The following is an 18,091-nucleotide window of genomic DNA, read 5'->3' as shown; positions in this document are numbered from 1 at the left end:
TTTCTGGGATGAAATAAACTCTTACCTTGATTTCACTGATTAATACAACCAATGATAATCGCAGAGGTTCACAGATACTATGGGATAAATCGAATAGCATGTGAGTTTCCTGCAATTGACTCATTAGGTTTAAAGCAATAATTTAAAAAGCAAAACCAGGTTAACGATAGGGCCTTGGCATTGAATAAGCATTGTACTGTGCTTGGCTATTAACATCGATTAGTAAAACTATGAATTTGCTAGTAGAGTGGCCAATCCCAGGCCATTTTTTTAATCCCGGGAATCGGGATTGAAAATTGATCAATCCCGAAATTCCCAGGATACCCAACATTGGTTCCTTTTCAGTGTCCTCCACCTCCCCAGTCCAGATAATTTACCCCCATCCAGATGGGAGGGGACGGTGGGTCCACCTGCTGCAAGGAGAACTGAGGTGGCTGCGCAGCGTGACCTCTGACTTCACGTCTCGCTGGGCAGTGTCTGAGCCTCCCGAGGATGCTCAACGCTGCCCGGCATTGAAAAAACAAAGGGGCTTCCTAATCCCGAAGTCCCCGAGATTGGAATCCTCAATTCCGGGACTGAATCCCAGACAATTTTTGGCCAAAATCCTGGGATCCTGCCAATCCCAGGATTGGCCACCATATTTGCTAGGTTTTCTTGAGACTAGATTTAGACATGACCATATTGGCTGATTAGAATATACTGTAGTACGGTCTGGCTACCCAGAGTATGTGTGGATAAATCTGAACAATCGGACCCAAAAAAACCACTATTAGCATGGCCAGACGTTGGTGGCTTGATGTTGCAGATTGCAAACTAGGTCTAGAACGGCCTAATTGGCGGTCAGATCTCACCATGCATGTGGCACCTCTAAGGGCTGAGCTGCTTACTGAAGGCAATCTTCACGTCAATGTGAAATAGCATTCATTGGTCTCTGGAAAAGGACACATGTGAAGCAGGGGTGGCCCCTAAGCACAGGCATACACCACTCAGAGCATTTTCTTGCTGCTAATAACATTGTCCCAGCCTTCTCCATGTAATTTCCCATAGAGAACAATTCATACTATACCTTGACAGGGACAGATCTAGACTTTTCTTTAGGGGGGGCGGTTTACGGTTTAATCTTGACTCCTCCCTCTACAGTCCCAACTCCTCCCATCTGCAATCCTAACTCCTCCTCTCTCAATTCTGACTGAACTTTTTGAGTGAGACTGAGATAGAGCTTTGTGTTTGTTCTATGTACATGTGACTGTGCTATGGGGTAATTGTATTTATTAGCCCTAGTACCCACACACCAGCAAGTGAGGGGCAAATGCTCTGTAACCCTTGCTCTCCTGGCTCCTCTGTGCTGCTGTGGTATAAGCTGCAGCACATCGTTCTGCCTCATGCTCTCCCCGGAGAGCTCTCTTCTGCTCAAAAGTGGGCGTGCCTATGACTGTGTTAGGGGGGGGGGGTCGCCCCCTTCGCCTTCCCCCCTAGATCCGGCCCTGTACCTTGAGCTATCTGTTGTATTTAGAACTGGCTCAGTACAACACAGATTATCCTGACCATACCATGTAGACACCATGGCTGATCACACATTAACATGTACACTGGCAACAGAGTGCTAGATTGGCCAGAAGCCCTAATCTATATGTATAAGAAGAATGCAGCGTTCCTTACCTTGCTTTTAGTTGTGGTCAAATTAACGTAGCTTGCCAATTATTTTGAAAAAGTGGACTACAGACCATAAAATCAAGGTATCCAGTCAGTGTCCAGACTGTGCATTTATGCAGTGAGACATTTAGGTATCAATGGTTCCTGTAGCTTGAAATCTATTTATTGAACTTGATAACTGCACATATGAATGGGATACAAGTATCTGACTACCGTGTAACCTGCCCCACCAAAGTGCAGCCTGGGAACTGCTATAACATTGGGCCAATGTTGTTTATATAATTTGACCATTTGTGTGACCTACAGTATGTCTGTGTTGAAACTATAACACTTCACAGTTAATGTGTGTGTATTGCAATATTCTGTATATAGATGTGCTTTAGTTGCATAGTGGGAACTGCAGCTATACAGATAGGTCAACAATAAAACCAAAAACGAATCAGAATGTGCATCCCAGGGAACATGCAGTATGTGTATGCGGTCAGAGTGATATTCTTAGCCTTAAGGGCCCTACACACTGGTGGATATTTAAGAACGATATGGACAATATTGTTAAAAAATGAACAATATATCGTTCAGTGTGGAGGCACAGACGATGAATGATGCACGTCCCCGCAGTTGTTCATCGTTGGTCCATCATCATTTATCATTGCAAGCCAATTTGGACGATATAGATAATTGCAACGTCAAATCGTTCATACAAATCGTTCAGTGTGTATGCAAAAAATCGTTACTGAAAAATTGTTCAGTGTCCCTATCGCCCAGTGTGTAGGGCCCTTTAGACTTTAAATTGGCCTTCAGGGTGTTCTAAACCTCGTTGTGTACAAGAAAGTTTAAGAACATAAAGCTTTGAAGTGCATCTGTTGCCTGCATACACTGGGGAAACGCATTTGTTGGCCAATTCCATTTCCAAGCGATCCATTCACCAGAAACAGGTGCCCTCACGGTGGTAAGAGGAACAAGTATCCTGATAATGAGATGGGCGCAGCAGCTGCATCTTTGGATGGAGTTTCTGTGCAGAGATAGGCTAATGCTGCAGGAGGTACCTTGTGTGAAATAGAAGTCTCCTGCATGCTTGTGTGATCCACTGCGATGTCTGAAGACGCAGCATTGGATCAATCTTCTTAAACATCGGCCACCTAAGTAACCCCTTAGTTTAGTCAGGATAGCTGGGAAATTTAGAGGCCAGCAAATCGGTATCAGCAGATGAGGACACTGGCCTCGGCACTCCCATAAAACGGACACGATATGCCTCCCCTCGCCCCCAAAGGGCCACTGCCTGTCAATCAGTCCTTGGCTTAAGAGGCACTGCATCTGACTATGCAGGACACATTCTACACATGCTCAGTACACAAAATCTGCAAAGTACATATCTGAATCAGGCCCAAGCTACCCCATTGCCTCTGTGATCTTCCTAATGATTTTACAGATAGTATTCCCAGGATTAATATCATCCCACAAAATGGCGGTCTCCAAGGTGCACTGGCAACAGGTAAACTTTAAATGAATGAAATGATCCGTAGATAAAATGTATATAATCTCCTGTAAAGAAGTAAACAGTAAGTTGAAAAGTCATCATGTTCATGTGACAAGTGTGTGTACTTATAAAGGGGTTGGGTACGATATCCTGATGATCAGGTTTCTGATGGTCAGAAACCAGCAGCGGAATCCCGACAAATTTGGGTCAGTATTCTAACCCAAACCCACCCCTTCAACACAAGGGCGTAAGTTCATACCAAATTCCCAGAGGCGAAATAGAAGATGGTGACCCCCCACGCAGTGTTGCTCCGGCTTGTACATGTTCTGGCATACATTGGAACGTGCGCAGTAGCAGAGCTTAGGGGGCATAGGCGGAAGTAATGTGATCCCAATGCAATCACATTACTTCTCAGTAGTTGCTGGGATTGGAGCCCCTGTCGTGGCGACTCGCCAATGATACATCTGGGAGAATAATGATTCCTTATTGCAGCTTACTCTGCTGCTGATATTACACATTCCAGGACTCTTCTGCTTAAAGGGGCTAAAAGGGGGTTTGTGAGCAAGGACAGAAGTCGGCAGTGACTGTAAAGCAAAACACTATGAAATGAGTGATGAGATGTCCTAGTTCAGCAGCCCCATCTGACTTTCCTCCTTGGTGCCCCCATGACAGCTGCAGCCCGGAGGCCAGTGCTTCCACTGTTTCTGGGAGTTACGCCACTGCTCCCACAGCCTAACCCTAAAGGTGGGAACACACATCCCGATGTGCATACAATGCGACACCGTTAGCGTCAGGACCCGGCGTCGGCAAGTGCATACACACAGTCGGGGATGACGGCGGGGGGGCATGCTGCATTCGCTAGCGACAGCCCCAGATCTTCTTGCGTGTACAAAACATCTGGGGCTGTCGCTAGCAACCCACGGGTGCGCGCATCGGCATTGTGATTTTTAAACGGTCTGTCGTTCCGATTGGTTGAAAACAGGCAAACCTATTAAAATCTCAAACCGTGTGGATGCACCTTAACACTCTCTCTAGTGCCTGACCCTAACCTTCAACGTTGGCATCAGTCGGGATTGTGACCGTTGAGATTAAGCTGCCAGGATCCTGGCTACACCTCCCTTTAAAGAAATCCATATAATACAGTACTGATAGATAGAAGTAATCTCTGCCTGCAGCCTGGTGATTTTATATTGGCAAAACATTATAATGTACAGATGGTAAGTGCATTATTCCTGGCACTGCATTTCTATTTTACAGATCACTACACAAAATACTAAACAGGCCAGGTGTAAGCTATGGCTATGTTAAAGTCTATTAACAGTAATACATGTACAGTATATGAAATGTACAGTAAGTGTTCAGTGATACATTACACACACACACACGACCTTCTTTTCGTCATCGGATATGTATAATGCTAAATTCTGTTTTTTTTTTAAATTTTTTTATAGAACTCCTACATACTATGGGGTATATCCAATTATCCCCGGTAAAACACCGGGTCCGAAAAAAGGCTGAAAACTGACGTTTTTCTGACTTTTTTCCGATGTTTCACAGATTATTTTTTTTACAGGCTATCCTGATTGATCGCCTGTTAAAAAAAAAAAAAAAAAAAAAAAAAAGCCCTTTCTCCCGAAAACACACAGGTTCAGTGAAACCTGTGTGTTCGGGTGAAATAGGGCTGTTTCTGGGGATTCTGCTTCCCCTGCCGGAGGGCAGGTGAAACAAAATCCCAGATAAGCCGCGGCACGGGGCTAATTGGATATCCCCCTATGGGAGAGATTTAGCAAAGCTTCGAGAGTGATGTAGGGGAAAGAGATAAAATATCAACCAATCAGCTCCTACCTGACAATTTACAGGCTGGGTTTGAGAAATGACAGTTAGGAGATGATTGGTTGGCACGTTATCTGTCTCCAAGCTTTGATAAATGTCTCTCTATTTCTTCCCAAATTATGAAATCACAAAGAAAGTGAAAATATAATGTATGCACATAAAAGATGCTCAAACAATTTGCACAGGAGAAGATACGGTCATTCTTACAATTGAGCTTATTTTCCTTTGTGCCCATTGCATGCGCAGTAGGTACCAGTAGGAACCACTAGGTGGTGCTGCTGCAGGGCACTGAAGAGGCTTCATTATATCTACTATGTTTTATGATTTTAAACTCGCTATGAAGTGTGACACAGTATTTAATACTCTCTACAAGGAGCTTATTGCCTATTCAGTTCAACAAAAACTGAACTAATACAAATGTGTTAGGGTACACTTATTGCATACACACCATCATGGTAACCTTAATGAAAACGCAAGCCATCCGTTCATGAGCGACCAATAATATTACTTAAATCATGATTAGGAGAAAGGCTCACAAAATGGCTGCTTGCACCATGTAGACAAAAGGACCACTTTAAGGACTATAAAATAAGCCTTGTGATCTTTCACAGTTTTGTCATTTTTATTTCTGTAGGGATAGTAACATTGCATACTAAACTTCCTTGCACAATACAGCACAGGATTACCCTTGTACAACAACAGATTACCACCGAATGTGAATTGGTGTTGAACCATGGTATTACTGTGTTGTTTCTGGTAAGGGCTTAAACCAAACTGGGGTGGGGGAGCAGGAAAAAAATGACCTTGAAATCCAAATATCAGATAATTGTCTATACTTTGAAGAGAATACAAAGAAAGACAACCACAAAAATCTCTATTGCAGAGTTCTCCAAATCCACCATTACAGTGCAGGTTTAAGGATATCCATATGCTCGAGTCCAGATGATTAAATTAAATTGACTGAGGTGCTTATTAAGTCACCTGTGCTTAAGCATGGATATCCCTAAACCCTGGACTTTAATGGCGCAGTTTTGGGAACTCGGCTCTATTGTTAGTAAATAAAAATATTGGCATTCAGTTCAATGAAGAGGATGGTTGTATTTGTATAGTGAAAATTCAGGTGATGAAAGCTGTTTTCTCCCTCAGTTAATACAATAAAATGTCTAAAGGATTCTATTATTTCCATAGGTTTATCTAGAACACAATAATGCACCTCAATCTACATCGAATAGATTTTGTGAACATTTGAAATGAATAATCTGACTGAGATAATAAAGTGGAGGCAGATATTTATACTGCTGAAGAAATCCTCATGAGAATGTAGCCTAATGATTCACCAGGATTCAGTGACATTACCAAGGCAACATTGGTTCAGCACACAAAATGGCCATCTCTTCTACTGTATGTGTGGTCAACTGGTACACTTTGGAATAAATACGCAGACACAAGACACTGACAAGTATTTCCAAATAGTATGGTATAGAAAATTTAGAAATCGACAATACACCTTGACAGAGTATCCAATAAGCAATAGCAACTTTTGTGTTGCGTACAAACATCATTCATACATCACAACATGGTATATTTTGGTTGTGTGAAACCAATACGGACGTACATTCAACTGTTCCTCTCTAAATCCCATTTATGTGGTGGATCACTATAAAAACATAGCTTCCCCTGAGTCCTGTGTTAATTTAATGAAACAGATGTTTTGGGCTAATCTAAATCATGTTAAGTCTTGATATGACAATTACGGTAAGGTCTGAAAAGTGAAAATGATCTGTTCTTAGAAGTTGCTAGATCGTAAGTTCTACATTTTGTGGTAGTTGACTTTGTAAGTGTGGTGGCCATAATGGTAACTCATCTTCCCAGATCATTCAGTTCCATCTTAGCTAATGTTGGCTGTAAAATTAAAGGTAGATTTATGAAACTGCTCAGCACTACAAGATGATCTCTGTGTTTAACTAATGGTGAAGATTATTCCATTACGTCAAAGTTAAGAATTGACAACTGAGGAGAACCAATTACAGTGGATCCCCAGATGCAGTATGCGTGTCATCATTTTACAAGTGATGTCATCAATAAGGCCGCTGCAACAGAAATGCTTCAGAATGTATTTGCAAATCCATACTAGGTATATTTAAAATTGCTATTCAACGTTCCATTTCATTACTTTAGATTTCCAGAATTAAGATCTTACTCTTTGTGACTGTTGTGATTTTTTTCCCGATTTTGTGACATTGTTTAATAACCCCCCTCCACTGTGTTCTATATTCAAGTAAAACCATACTTTAATCAAAAGTTAATGGCAGGCGTTTGTGTCCTGTGATGAAAGTTTGGGCAAAACGATCAAGTAATTAGCATCCTATATAACCAAAATGACTTGTACAACTCAATTTGTTTTGGCTGTGTGAGGTTTAATGTGCCCATGGAACATTTTTCTTTTTCCCAGCAAAGGGATAATTAATTTCAGAGCCAACTACTCTTCCAATGTGGTTACCCAAAACAAGGACCAAAATGGTGAACGCATGTCCATGCTGCTACATACTAGCATAGGGAGCAATGGTGGGGAACATGACTCTACAGTTTACAGAAGAATTATTTTGGTAAAATTGTATGTCGGTGATTTAGCTGGTTCTTCTGTGTGCCCGCTCGGATCTTCGGAACACATGAGGGGGCCTGTGCATGTCTTGGGTTCATTTAACTGAAATAGAAGTGGCAGGGACTGTACTAAGTTACTGTAGTGGCATGACTGCCAATGTCTGAATGTAGTTGGGGGGAACGGACCGGAGCACTATGGCTTTGAAGGAGTTTAGTGGTGGTTTATCGTACTACATACATGACTGTTGACTTTGCCAGAGTCTCTCATCTATTGGGCTGAATTAATATTCGGCCTATCGGTTCACCAGTTCCTAGCTTCATCCATTCTCCACGCAATTAATTCAGCCTGAAAAAATGTCTGCCTCCGATATAAATAGGTGACAGGAACATGATTTGATAATCTGATGCGTATTATGCTTTTAGTAATGTTGATTTCATACTTCCCAGGTAGAGCCATTTGTTATTCCCCAAACAGGGTGTGGTTTTAGAAAATTCTCTCGCCCAATCATGAATTGAATGTGGTGATTGGGTGGGGCTTGTATTGTTTATATTTTCTCCCTTTGAATGTTGGGATACTTACTACTTACTGGCATGACTTGCTACTGTTTTGAACTCTGCACACCAGATTATTAAGGCTACAATTGCCTATTTCCATTCTGGCCAAGCTTGCGGTACATGTAAAGATGACGGAGCACAATAATACATCAAGCATGTTCAATGTGTAATCCATTATCCCCTGCTATAAACACTCAAATTTAGTAAAACCGCAGCAGACATTTGATAAAAATAGGTTTATCATATCATGTAATGAAGTAAACAGAATTGTTGCTATAAATTTGAAATCAAAGCAATTGCTCATTTGGGTTTACAAAAAAAAAAAAAAAAAAAAAAGTAAGTAAATACAAATTACATAGTAAAAAATAAACAAAACTACCCAAACAGCAGTTTATAAAGAAGTTGTGTCTGAAACAAATAAAAGGTTGATACATCAATGATTGGGTGACAGCGTTACAGTGATCACGTGAATATGGAATGCGTCGTTCAGTGGTCTGGAACGGGAAGGTCACATGATATATTAATGAGGTGCTAGTGTTCCGATTAGACTTAAATAATAGTGTGAGCCAAAGGCGAGGAACAAAAATTGCTCACCCCGCTTTCAAAATGGCAGTTACAAAAGAGTAATTGGAAAAAGACAGACATAAGGTTAAAGAGGGAACTTTAAAAAACATTTCAAATTGAAAGAGTTTTTACAATTTAAAAATAAACTCTTTGACAGCTGAGATGAAGGAGCTTTACATTGTTATGTCAAGGGAATGTTGGGCTTTGCCGTGTTCTAGAGCGTTATAGGCAGTAACACTGATCATATAGTGCAAACTAGACAAAATTGGAGTTTCCCCGTGTGAAATGAACAGAGATGCGAATGCTCAGTAGGATACCATTAAGACATAAAATGGCAAAAAATAAATATCAAAACTTTATCAGTGTAAAAAAGTAATTGGGTTATTGTATAACCTATAGTCTGGCAAATAAAAGGCCTCAAAATGTCCACTCTGTCTTGAGAAGGTCAGAAGGTTTACAAATGTAGCGCCTTTCGGTGGGATCTCTAAACAAGAGACTCCATGCTTTGTGAAGGGTCCGACTCGTCGCTGACCAGAACGGCTCCATTTTTGTCTAATGCCATGGGGCCGCTGCCATTTTCCTTTGTACTGACCAAGCTGAGCATCGCCTTATAGAGGAACTGGTACTGATCCTACATACAAAAATAAACAAAAAAATGAAATTAGCATCTTCATTTATGTGCACACAGAGATTACCTGTAATATCAATCTGTCTTGTTTTTATGGATTTACAGCCAAAATATGTATTTGTAAACAAGGGGATGCAGTCAAGATGCAAGCTGTTGGGATCCCAACACTCATCAGGATACCAACGCCGGAATCCCGAAAAGGTCAGGAAGCCAACACCGGAACCTCGACAGTGAGTATGGCGGAAGGGTTAAGTTTAGGGCCGGGTGTGGGGTGGGTTAGGTTTAGACTGCAGGAAAGTGGGAGGGGTTAGGTTTAGACTGCAGGAAAGCGGGAGGGGTTAGGTTTAGACTGCGGGAAAGCGGGAGGGGTTAGGTTTAGACTGTGGGAAAGCGGGAGGGGTTAGGTTTAGACTGCGGGAAAGCGGGAGGGGTTAGGTTTAGACTGCAGGAAAGCGGGAGGGGTTAGGTTTAGACTGCAGGAAAGCGGGAGGGGTTAGGTTTAGACTGCAGGAAAGCGGGAGGGGTTAGGTTTAGACTGCGGAAAAGCGGGAGGGGTTAGGTTTAGCCTGCGGGAAAGTGGGAGGGGTTAGGTTTAGACTGCGGGAAAGCGGGAGGGGTTAGGTTTAGACTGCGGGAAAGCGGGAGGGGTTAGGTTTAGACTGCAGGAAAGCGGGAGGGGTTAGGTTTAGACTGCAGGAAAGCGGGAGGGGTTAGGTTTAGCCTGCAGGAAAGCGGGAGGGGTTAGGTTTAGACTGCAGTAAAGCGGGAGGGGTTAGGTTTAGCCTGCAGGAAAGCGGGAGGGGTTAGGTTTAGCCTGCAGGAAAGCGGGAGGGGTTAGGTTTAGACTGCAGGAAAGCGGGAGGGGTTAGGTTTAGCCTGCAGGAAAGCGGGAGGGGTTAGGTTTAGACTGTGGGAAAGTGGGAGGGGTTAGGTTTAGACTGCAGGAAAGCGGGAGGGGTTAGGTTTAGCCTGCAGGAAAGTGGGAGGGGTTAGGTTTAGACTGCAGGAAAGCGGGAGGGGTTAGGTTTAGACTGCAGGAAAGCGGGAGGGGTTAGGTTTAGACTGCAGGAAAGCGGGAGGGGTTAGGTTTAGACTGCAGGAAAGCTGGAGGGGTTAGGTTTAGACTGCGGGAAAGCGGGAGGGGTTAGGTTTAGACTGCGGGTAAGCAGGAGGGGTTAGGTTTAGACTTTAGGAAAGCGGGAGGGATTAGGTTTAGACTGCAGGAAAGCAGGAGGAGTTAGGTTTAGACTTTAGGAAAGCGGGAGGGGTTAGGTTTAGACTGCGGGAAAGCAGGAGGGGCTAGGTTTATTCACCAAAGGGGGAGATTAGGGTGCGGGAAGGGAGGGCCAGGGGGTAGGGGAGAACATAGCTAGCTCTCCCCTGCCGGGATTTAAATTGTCGGGATGCCGGCATCGGTATACTGAATACCGCCATTACAACTGCCGGTAAATCAAATAAAACCCCCGTAAACAAATACATCAATCGTTAATAATAATAATATATATATATATATATGTGTGTATATATATATATATATATATATATATATATATATATCAGCAAATAAACGAGGCGGCACTCAGAGACTTGTACTTCAACGTGACTTTAGTGAAAACACAGATATGCTGTGTTTTCACTAAAGTCACGTTGAAGTACAAGTCTCTGAGTGCCGCCTCGTTTATTTGCTGTTTGGATATGGGGGTAACACCCTAGTGGAAGGCACCAGAGCAAGGCAGCCCATGTGGCAATCTGAGTGCCGGCAATATTGGTGTGCGTATATATATATATATTTATATATTTTATTTCTTTTTTTTCATTTCACCCCTTCCCTGTAAATGAAATGAATAGTAAGGTTCTCTCTGTGGGCCAATGATGACACTAAGCTTCTAGAATAGATGACGAGATCTGCAGATATGGGTGCAGTGGCCGTCAATGTTTGGTGTACCTCTTACTGCATCCACACATAACAGTATGTTACTGAAGCGATGGAACATTACAGTATAAACGTGTCACAGAGCAGTAGTCGGCAGGCACCGGACCCCTGTGCACTCCCTGCTCTGCAGATTAGATATTAACTTGTTTTAGTCTATTTAATTGGGGTCCTCTCCAACGCAGCAGAGGGGAGTCTCAGATCAGGGAACCATTGCATTCATCTAAGCATTGGGGTATTTATGTTTAAGTCCAATATTTAAACTGAATAACCCATAGATTCTCAAAATCGGTCCTCAGGACCCCAAACAGTTCATGTTTTCCAGGTCTCCTCACAGACGTGAGTAATGAGTACACATGTGCACTTGCAAGGTGATCTGGAAAATGTGAGCTGTTTGGGGTCCCGAGGACTGAGTTAGGGATCCATTGGGATAACTTTTTAAAATCTAACATTAAAGTGTCATAGTACTGGCCATGCAAATACTTAAAGTCACTTTAATAACCACTATTGAGTACTCCTGTATACTGTATATAATATAAATTTGCAGGATAACCCCAAAAAGGACCCAATTTATAATATTCTGATTCCCCTACACTACAGTAACAAATGTTCATTTTGCACTTCACCTCTACTTAGAACAATGCATGGAAGATCCTTATAACGTTGCACATCCCATAACATCCATTTTCTATACATTATGCTGACAATATATTTTACGTGTAGTATCCAATCTTTCCCTTCTTCTTAGTTCATAAATGTCCTCCAATTAACACCAATTAACCCAGCCTGTGGGGAACTTACAATGTCTGTGAATACACCAGGTCTCATCAGATTTATCATCTTTGCCACCTGGTAAACGTCCACTGCATTTTCATTCTCTAACTGCTGGGACAAAGTGGCTAGTGCACATAGTGTTCCGGCAGACACGGCGCCGAACCTGAAAGTAAACATAGGATCTTACAATCACTTGTAGAAATAAATGTGAATACTGCACCTTGCATTGTAATATTCCATATCAATGTTAAAGACAGACACAGATAGTTGTGTCTTAATAAGCCTAGTGCCAAATCAATGAACGCTGTTTGGTTAAATAGTACATAACCTCCTACTCAACCTGTTCCATGTGTTCCCTTATGTTTTTTATCTTTTTTTATCAGCAAGTCATCTTTTTTGTCAATATTGTGCCATTAATATGCAAATGAGAGAGAAAAGAACGAAGTGACGGACATTCGAGTTTAGGTCTTGCCAACCTGTGGATCTCCAGCTGTGTTGAAGCTACAAGTCTCAGCATGCGGTACCAGCTGATCTGTGGGAGGGTACATTCGGTACACAGGTTGGCCAGGCCTGTTCTAGGAATCTTGTTCTGATTAACCCCTCCCTTATATCCACTTGTAAAGGGCCATTAAATTGACTGAGCAAATAACATTTTACATTACTGTTCTGAGAAGCATGGAATGGACCAGCATTTTGAGGGTGTGCTGGTCCTTGCAGTTCCATCTGGAGGAGCTTGGGGTGCCTTCTGATGAGTTGGCTCTCAATTTAGAATTACTAATGTATGTGCTATTATCATGTAACATGACAATATGAAATTATATGACCCGCAGTGGGTGCTGCTATCATGTAGCGGTAGGGACTGCCAGAACAGAGACGCCTTGATGCGGCCTGGTAGCTTACATGTATTTTTGCAAATATATGCAAACTGAGCTCTCTGTATTTTGATCATCATGTAGTATTTAAATATCATTGCTATTCCTTTTCAGTGTACATGGGGTATATTTTTCCTTTTTTTCTTATCAAGATTAACTCCTCCCTTTCATGCACCATTAAATGATTGAGCAACCACCATTTAGTATGATTGTACTAGTTGTTAAAAGGAAAGTTGGTCACTACTGTAAAATAACCTTCCTGTAATTAAATAACCAGCAAAGGATTGGTCTAGCTATCATTATACTACAGACAAAAAAATGTGGTTGTATGGAAGTCATGTTATAACTCTTATCATTAGTTCTGGCGCAACATAAAACTGCAGCATGTTATCTAGCCAAACCCTTTCCTGACCATCCATTAAATAATAGAAGGCGGTTTAGCATCACCCATCAGTAGTACTGGCGGTTCCGGATTGCCATATGCTATTTACCATAAATATACTACGGACTTATGGCGTGCATATTTAGCGGTTTGTCGTATAAATATTTCTCCCCCTTAATCATATATATCACCAACAAATCATGACGAAGTTGGACAGTGTATTGTACCTTTATTGTACACTGTAAAACTGTTTTTTTGCTCCTTTTAGTTATCTGGAACCAGCGTAGTGTACATAATCTGGCATCATGTTTTTGTAGCGTTGTGAACTTTAACAAGTAACATTTATTTCCGCTACTTGTCCGAAAACCACCTCAGTGCTAATATTCTGTTCTAATTATATCAAACAGGGCTGGATTGGGGAACTATTAGCGGCTGGGAGAAATCGTAACATCTTATTCTGTCACAAGAGTCTGATTATCCAATTAGTCCAGTTGCAAAAAGTCCTATAGGAATGTCCATGTCTAATTACTAACCCTGACTTCGTTATGCTATCTGTGCCCCATTACTGCATCTCACTTCTGTCTGTTGTCATGTTTCATTTGGAGAAAACTGCCAATGACGAGCAATATGTGGCTAACGAGGTCAAGGGCGTCTTTACTCTGGTTTAGTCCAGATAGTTATAAACTGACTCTGGGAAGAGACTATAAAAAGAGTACTGCTATCTATCAGGATACAGAACAATCTCATGAACGCTCTGACAATTTTAACAAACAAAGGATTTCATATTTACCAGGGTACGGGCGCGAGAGTCAGTTAGGTTTCCTATGGCTAATTTAAAGTTTACATTAACAAATCAGATCTTGTGTAAGCCGCTTGTGTCTCTACTGTGAAACTTCCAGCATGCTGGGATTTATAGTTCCACAGTGGGACTGCATAAAACACCTGTTTACATAACAAATGGGGGACACTAGACTATAATAGATGACTTCTCACGAGATGCTAAGGGAGGTACTGTATTTATCAAAGCATAGAAAAAGATAAAGTACTAGTCTATTGGCTTCTCACTCATTTTACAGGCTGTGTTTGAAAAATGACAGCTATGAGCTGATTGGTAAGTACTTTATCTCTCACCATACTTGAGAAATACCCCCCAATACCCCTTTTTTACATACATGAAAAACCATGGATTTTGCACGTGAACACGCATCAACCCGGGATTTCTGTATGTGTGACTAAGTCCCAGGTACCCAAGCCTGTTCCTGACCAGGGTCACGGAGCAGATAACTGGGAGATTTGACGACTTGATAGTCCCGGTAAATTCCTGGGTCACATGTCTGAAAGCGGAATAAGGGGGAGATGTACTAAGCCTTGAAAAGTGATCAATTTCACGGTGATAAAGTACCAGCCAATCAGCTTTTTACTGCCATGTTGCAGGCTGGGTTTGAAAAATGACAGTCAGGAGCCGATTGGTTGGTACTTTATCACATGCAATTTATCACATTTCAATAGTCAGTACATCTGGCCCTGTGACTCCAAACCACTTATAAATAAATCACTCTTCCATTTGTTTACAGAGCACAGAAAAGCACCTCGTAGCGGAATTCTGGTTCTCCAAATACTCCTTTCAACATTATCTATATACACATTTGCAAATTAGCTAGAGATGGTTAGCACCTTGTTATGGTTGCTAACAGGAAGCCTGATGAGCGTAGGAGAAATGCTTCCCCATAAGCGCACTTCTAATAGGTTTCTGAAATTTTTAGCCATATATATCTGTGATTATCAGATTAGTTGTTATCTAGAATCCTATGAGCATTTAAAGCTGTCCATACATCCAACAATTCAGATGGACAATGTCAATGATATATATTAAAATTGGCTGCCAATAGTTATCAGTCAGAGCCTGTGGAATATTCCATGACTGCACGTGTATGGCCAAACTGAAGGCATCTGTCCGTAAGTCGCCATACTGCGGGAGATGCTCCCATATGGTCTTATTAAAGTTTAGCAGTCTCTAATGGGAATGCTGGAACAAATCCTTTCAGTGATTGCATGGGTTGATGCCCCTATGCTCCACGCCAACAATGCAATACGCATCCATATACCAACTCCTAAATGTTTATTTTAAACCACACCCCTATGGGACAGCAAATTAAAATGTGCTATTTAGGGACGTAATTGGGGTGTTGAAGGGTGCCCATTGCTATAGCCCCTAACTGAAATGATCCGCACTGCAGAGGTGGATGAAAAACAGGTCAGCCGGGGCGGTTGCCCAGCAGCCCCAACTCACAGTAGACGGGAAGCCCAGGGGCAAACACAGGATTCCAAATGCAATCCACAATCTCCTGCTCTGCTCCACTAGACTCCCACTTGGAGCAAGTGCGGGAGTCTGATGGAGCAGTAGAATCACCATGTACAGACCCTGAACATATATGTACATATTGGTCTTTTTGTACACTCACATTCTCCCACCTCATGGTAAAGCACCTGTCTCTTTTTCCTGGCAGCTACTCTCTGGTCCTGTGCACTGATTGAGCGCTCAGATCCACACACACAGAAACCTTGGAAGAAGAAGCTGCTACCACTCTGTCCCTTAAACTGCATATTGTGCCGGCAGCTCTAGTAATTGTATTATTGACTATTGCTACTGTGGTTGTAATTGGAGCTGCTGGCCAAGTGGAGGGGGGTTTCCAGGCAACCGGAACCCCCCCTGCATTTGCCTATGAAGCCCCCTCACACAGCTAGATAACCAGTATTGGGGTTACTGTGGCATAGTGTGAACTGGGGGTACTTCAGTGTTTTTATTTATTTGTGGGACTAAGAGTATTTACACAGTATACTTTTAAATAACATTACCAGCATAGCATACTGTCAATTTTAATTGGTAGGGGCACCTACAAGTTAGTTGCCCAGGGGCCCCCACACACCGTAATCCGGCCCTACCCCACAGTATCATGATAATTGCTTTCTCTCTCAAGGGAAAAGGTGCATACAAAAAAAAAACATTCTAGAACTTTGTGCAGCTGCAATATTTGGAAGAAGTTTCCCACAGACAATGACTTTCAAATGTTCCGGCTTCTAAGAAAAGAAATGGACCCTGATCAGGCTTCCACTGACTCTGTAAGATTCACATTTGTCCAAGTTAAGAACACGACATTTGCATGGAAATGGCCCAAATAATTTTGATGTATGGGATGCATGCAACCTGGTAACATATGGCGGCGGGCTAATGACTTGCAAATTTTTCTAGAAGAATTTCCTAACCTCAAACTACAAACAAATTAAGGCACAAATCATCAGATTAATACAGCTGCTGCCTGGCATTTCATGATTCATATTTCTCAAACTAATCTGTGAATGTAATTATTCCTGGGTCTTAAATTGTAAATTTACAACAATTTCCACTTAGAAAGTTAGGGAGGCAAAAACTAATTTTCAGCTACATTTCCCTTAGTGATAATTAGAAAAAGGACGTTGGTTAATATACATCTTCGATAGGAGGGGGGATTTGGGGGGGGTAGGGAGTTACAATTTACAATGAAATACACCAGAGAAGATATTTACTGATAAGTGACAATTAATGTGGATAAAAACACTTCAACACACTCCGCGTTTTACTCATCTAAAGTTTTCTAATAAATTACACCTCTGATCTAGTTAAACAAATTAATTTTTAACAGCCGTGCCGGATTAACGTTGCGACAGATGCTAAATTAAAATGTAATAAAGTATAATATTTATTTCCCATACAGATTATTACTCTGAAGTAACTTTCCCCTCCTGGCATCAAAATGTATTGTAAAGCGCAATAGAATATGCTGGCACTATATAAATTAATGTTAATAAACAATGTTAAGAATAAAGTTAATAAGCTTAAACAATTATGAGACCTATAAACTAATGGATGCACTTTTGCTCCATTAAGTAAAATGTGCCATTGTCACTATTTGGGGCAATGTACCATTACAGTCAGGAGCGTAGCCAGAACTTTGTGGGCCCCATAGCAACATTTTAAAAGGGGCCCCCGTCCCAGTGCTTCTAGAGCGACACTTCTCTGCAGCAGTTGTTAATTTTATGCCCTATAATAGTGCCCTAGTTCATTCTCTGAACCATAGTAGAGCCTTATTTAATGTTATACCCCATAGTAGTGCCCTAGTTTCTTTTATGAATCGCAGTAGTGATTAAGTTCACCCCATGTCACATTTCAGAGCTGACAGTATTCATTATGCCGCACAGTACCCCCAATTCACATTATGCCGCACAGTACCCCCAATTCACATTATGCCGCACAGTAACCCCCAATTCACATTATGATACATAGTGCTCCCCATTCTTATTGTGCTTCATTACAGAGCCCCGGTTCATACTAAATAACATTAAAATACCCTCCAGTTCATTTTATACCACACTACAATGAGCAGGTCCAGGTGTATACCTAGATATATTGCAGGCCCCAATGAAAATTTTGAAAGGACCCCTATGTACCACCCAATGGCAAAATGTATATAACACATACAGTGTTGACAGGGAAGGTGGCCCCGCTCAGCTCTGGGCCCCATAGCAGCTGCACTGCCTGCACCTATGGTAGCTACGCCTTTGATTACAGTCTTTACTGGGCAGCGCAGCAAATATTAGGCTGTCCCAGCGATGCCTGTGCCCCATTGTCACAAGGCTCTTGCTTATTGCAGCAGCGAAGGAATGAACTTCTGATATCCAACTAGGTTGGATTGTATTGTGTTGGCCTCTCATGCACAGAGTACAGGAGGCCTGGGAGGCTTTTCGGCAATGTTCATTCTTTCTCAAAGTTCTACTGACATGAAAG

The 18,091-nt window shown here is 41.9% G+C and overlaps 1 protein-coding gene across 4 annotated transcripts in view; it reads right to left on the bottom strand.

Annotated features, from left to right (window-relative positions):
- Positions 1-6,425: 6,425 nt before the first annotated feature.
- Positions 6,426-18,091, bottom strand: part of PTPRG (protein tyrosine phosphatase receptor type G) — a 733,410-nt gene continuing 721,744 nt past the window's right edge. For all 4 annotated transcript variants that reach the window (XM_063940902.1, XM_063940899.1, XM_063940900.1 and 1 more), the window contains 2 exons: positions 12,043-12,178; positions 6,426-9,314 (listed from right to left, as the gene is read on the bottom strand). In XM_063940902.1, coding sequence (XP_063796972.1) covers positions 9,168-9,314; positions 12,043-12,178 — 283 coding nt within the window. In that variant the 3' untranslated portion in view covers positions 6,426-9,167. The remainder of the gene's footprint in view (positions 9,315-12,042; positions 12,179-18,091) is intronic.

The sequence above is a fragment of the Pseudophryne corroboree genome, chromosome 9, assembly GCF_028390025.1.
Source record: "Pseudophryne corroboree isolate aPseCor3 chromosome 9, aPseCor3.hap2, whole genome shotgun sequence".
In the NCBI taxonomy this organism is placed as follows: Eukaryota; Metazoa; Chordata; class Amphibia; order Anura; family Myobatrachidae; genus Pseudophryne; species Pseudophryne corroboree.
The sequence above is the reverse complement of the archived record's forward strand: the minus strand, read 5'-3'. Positions and strand labels throughout refer to the sequence as shown.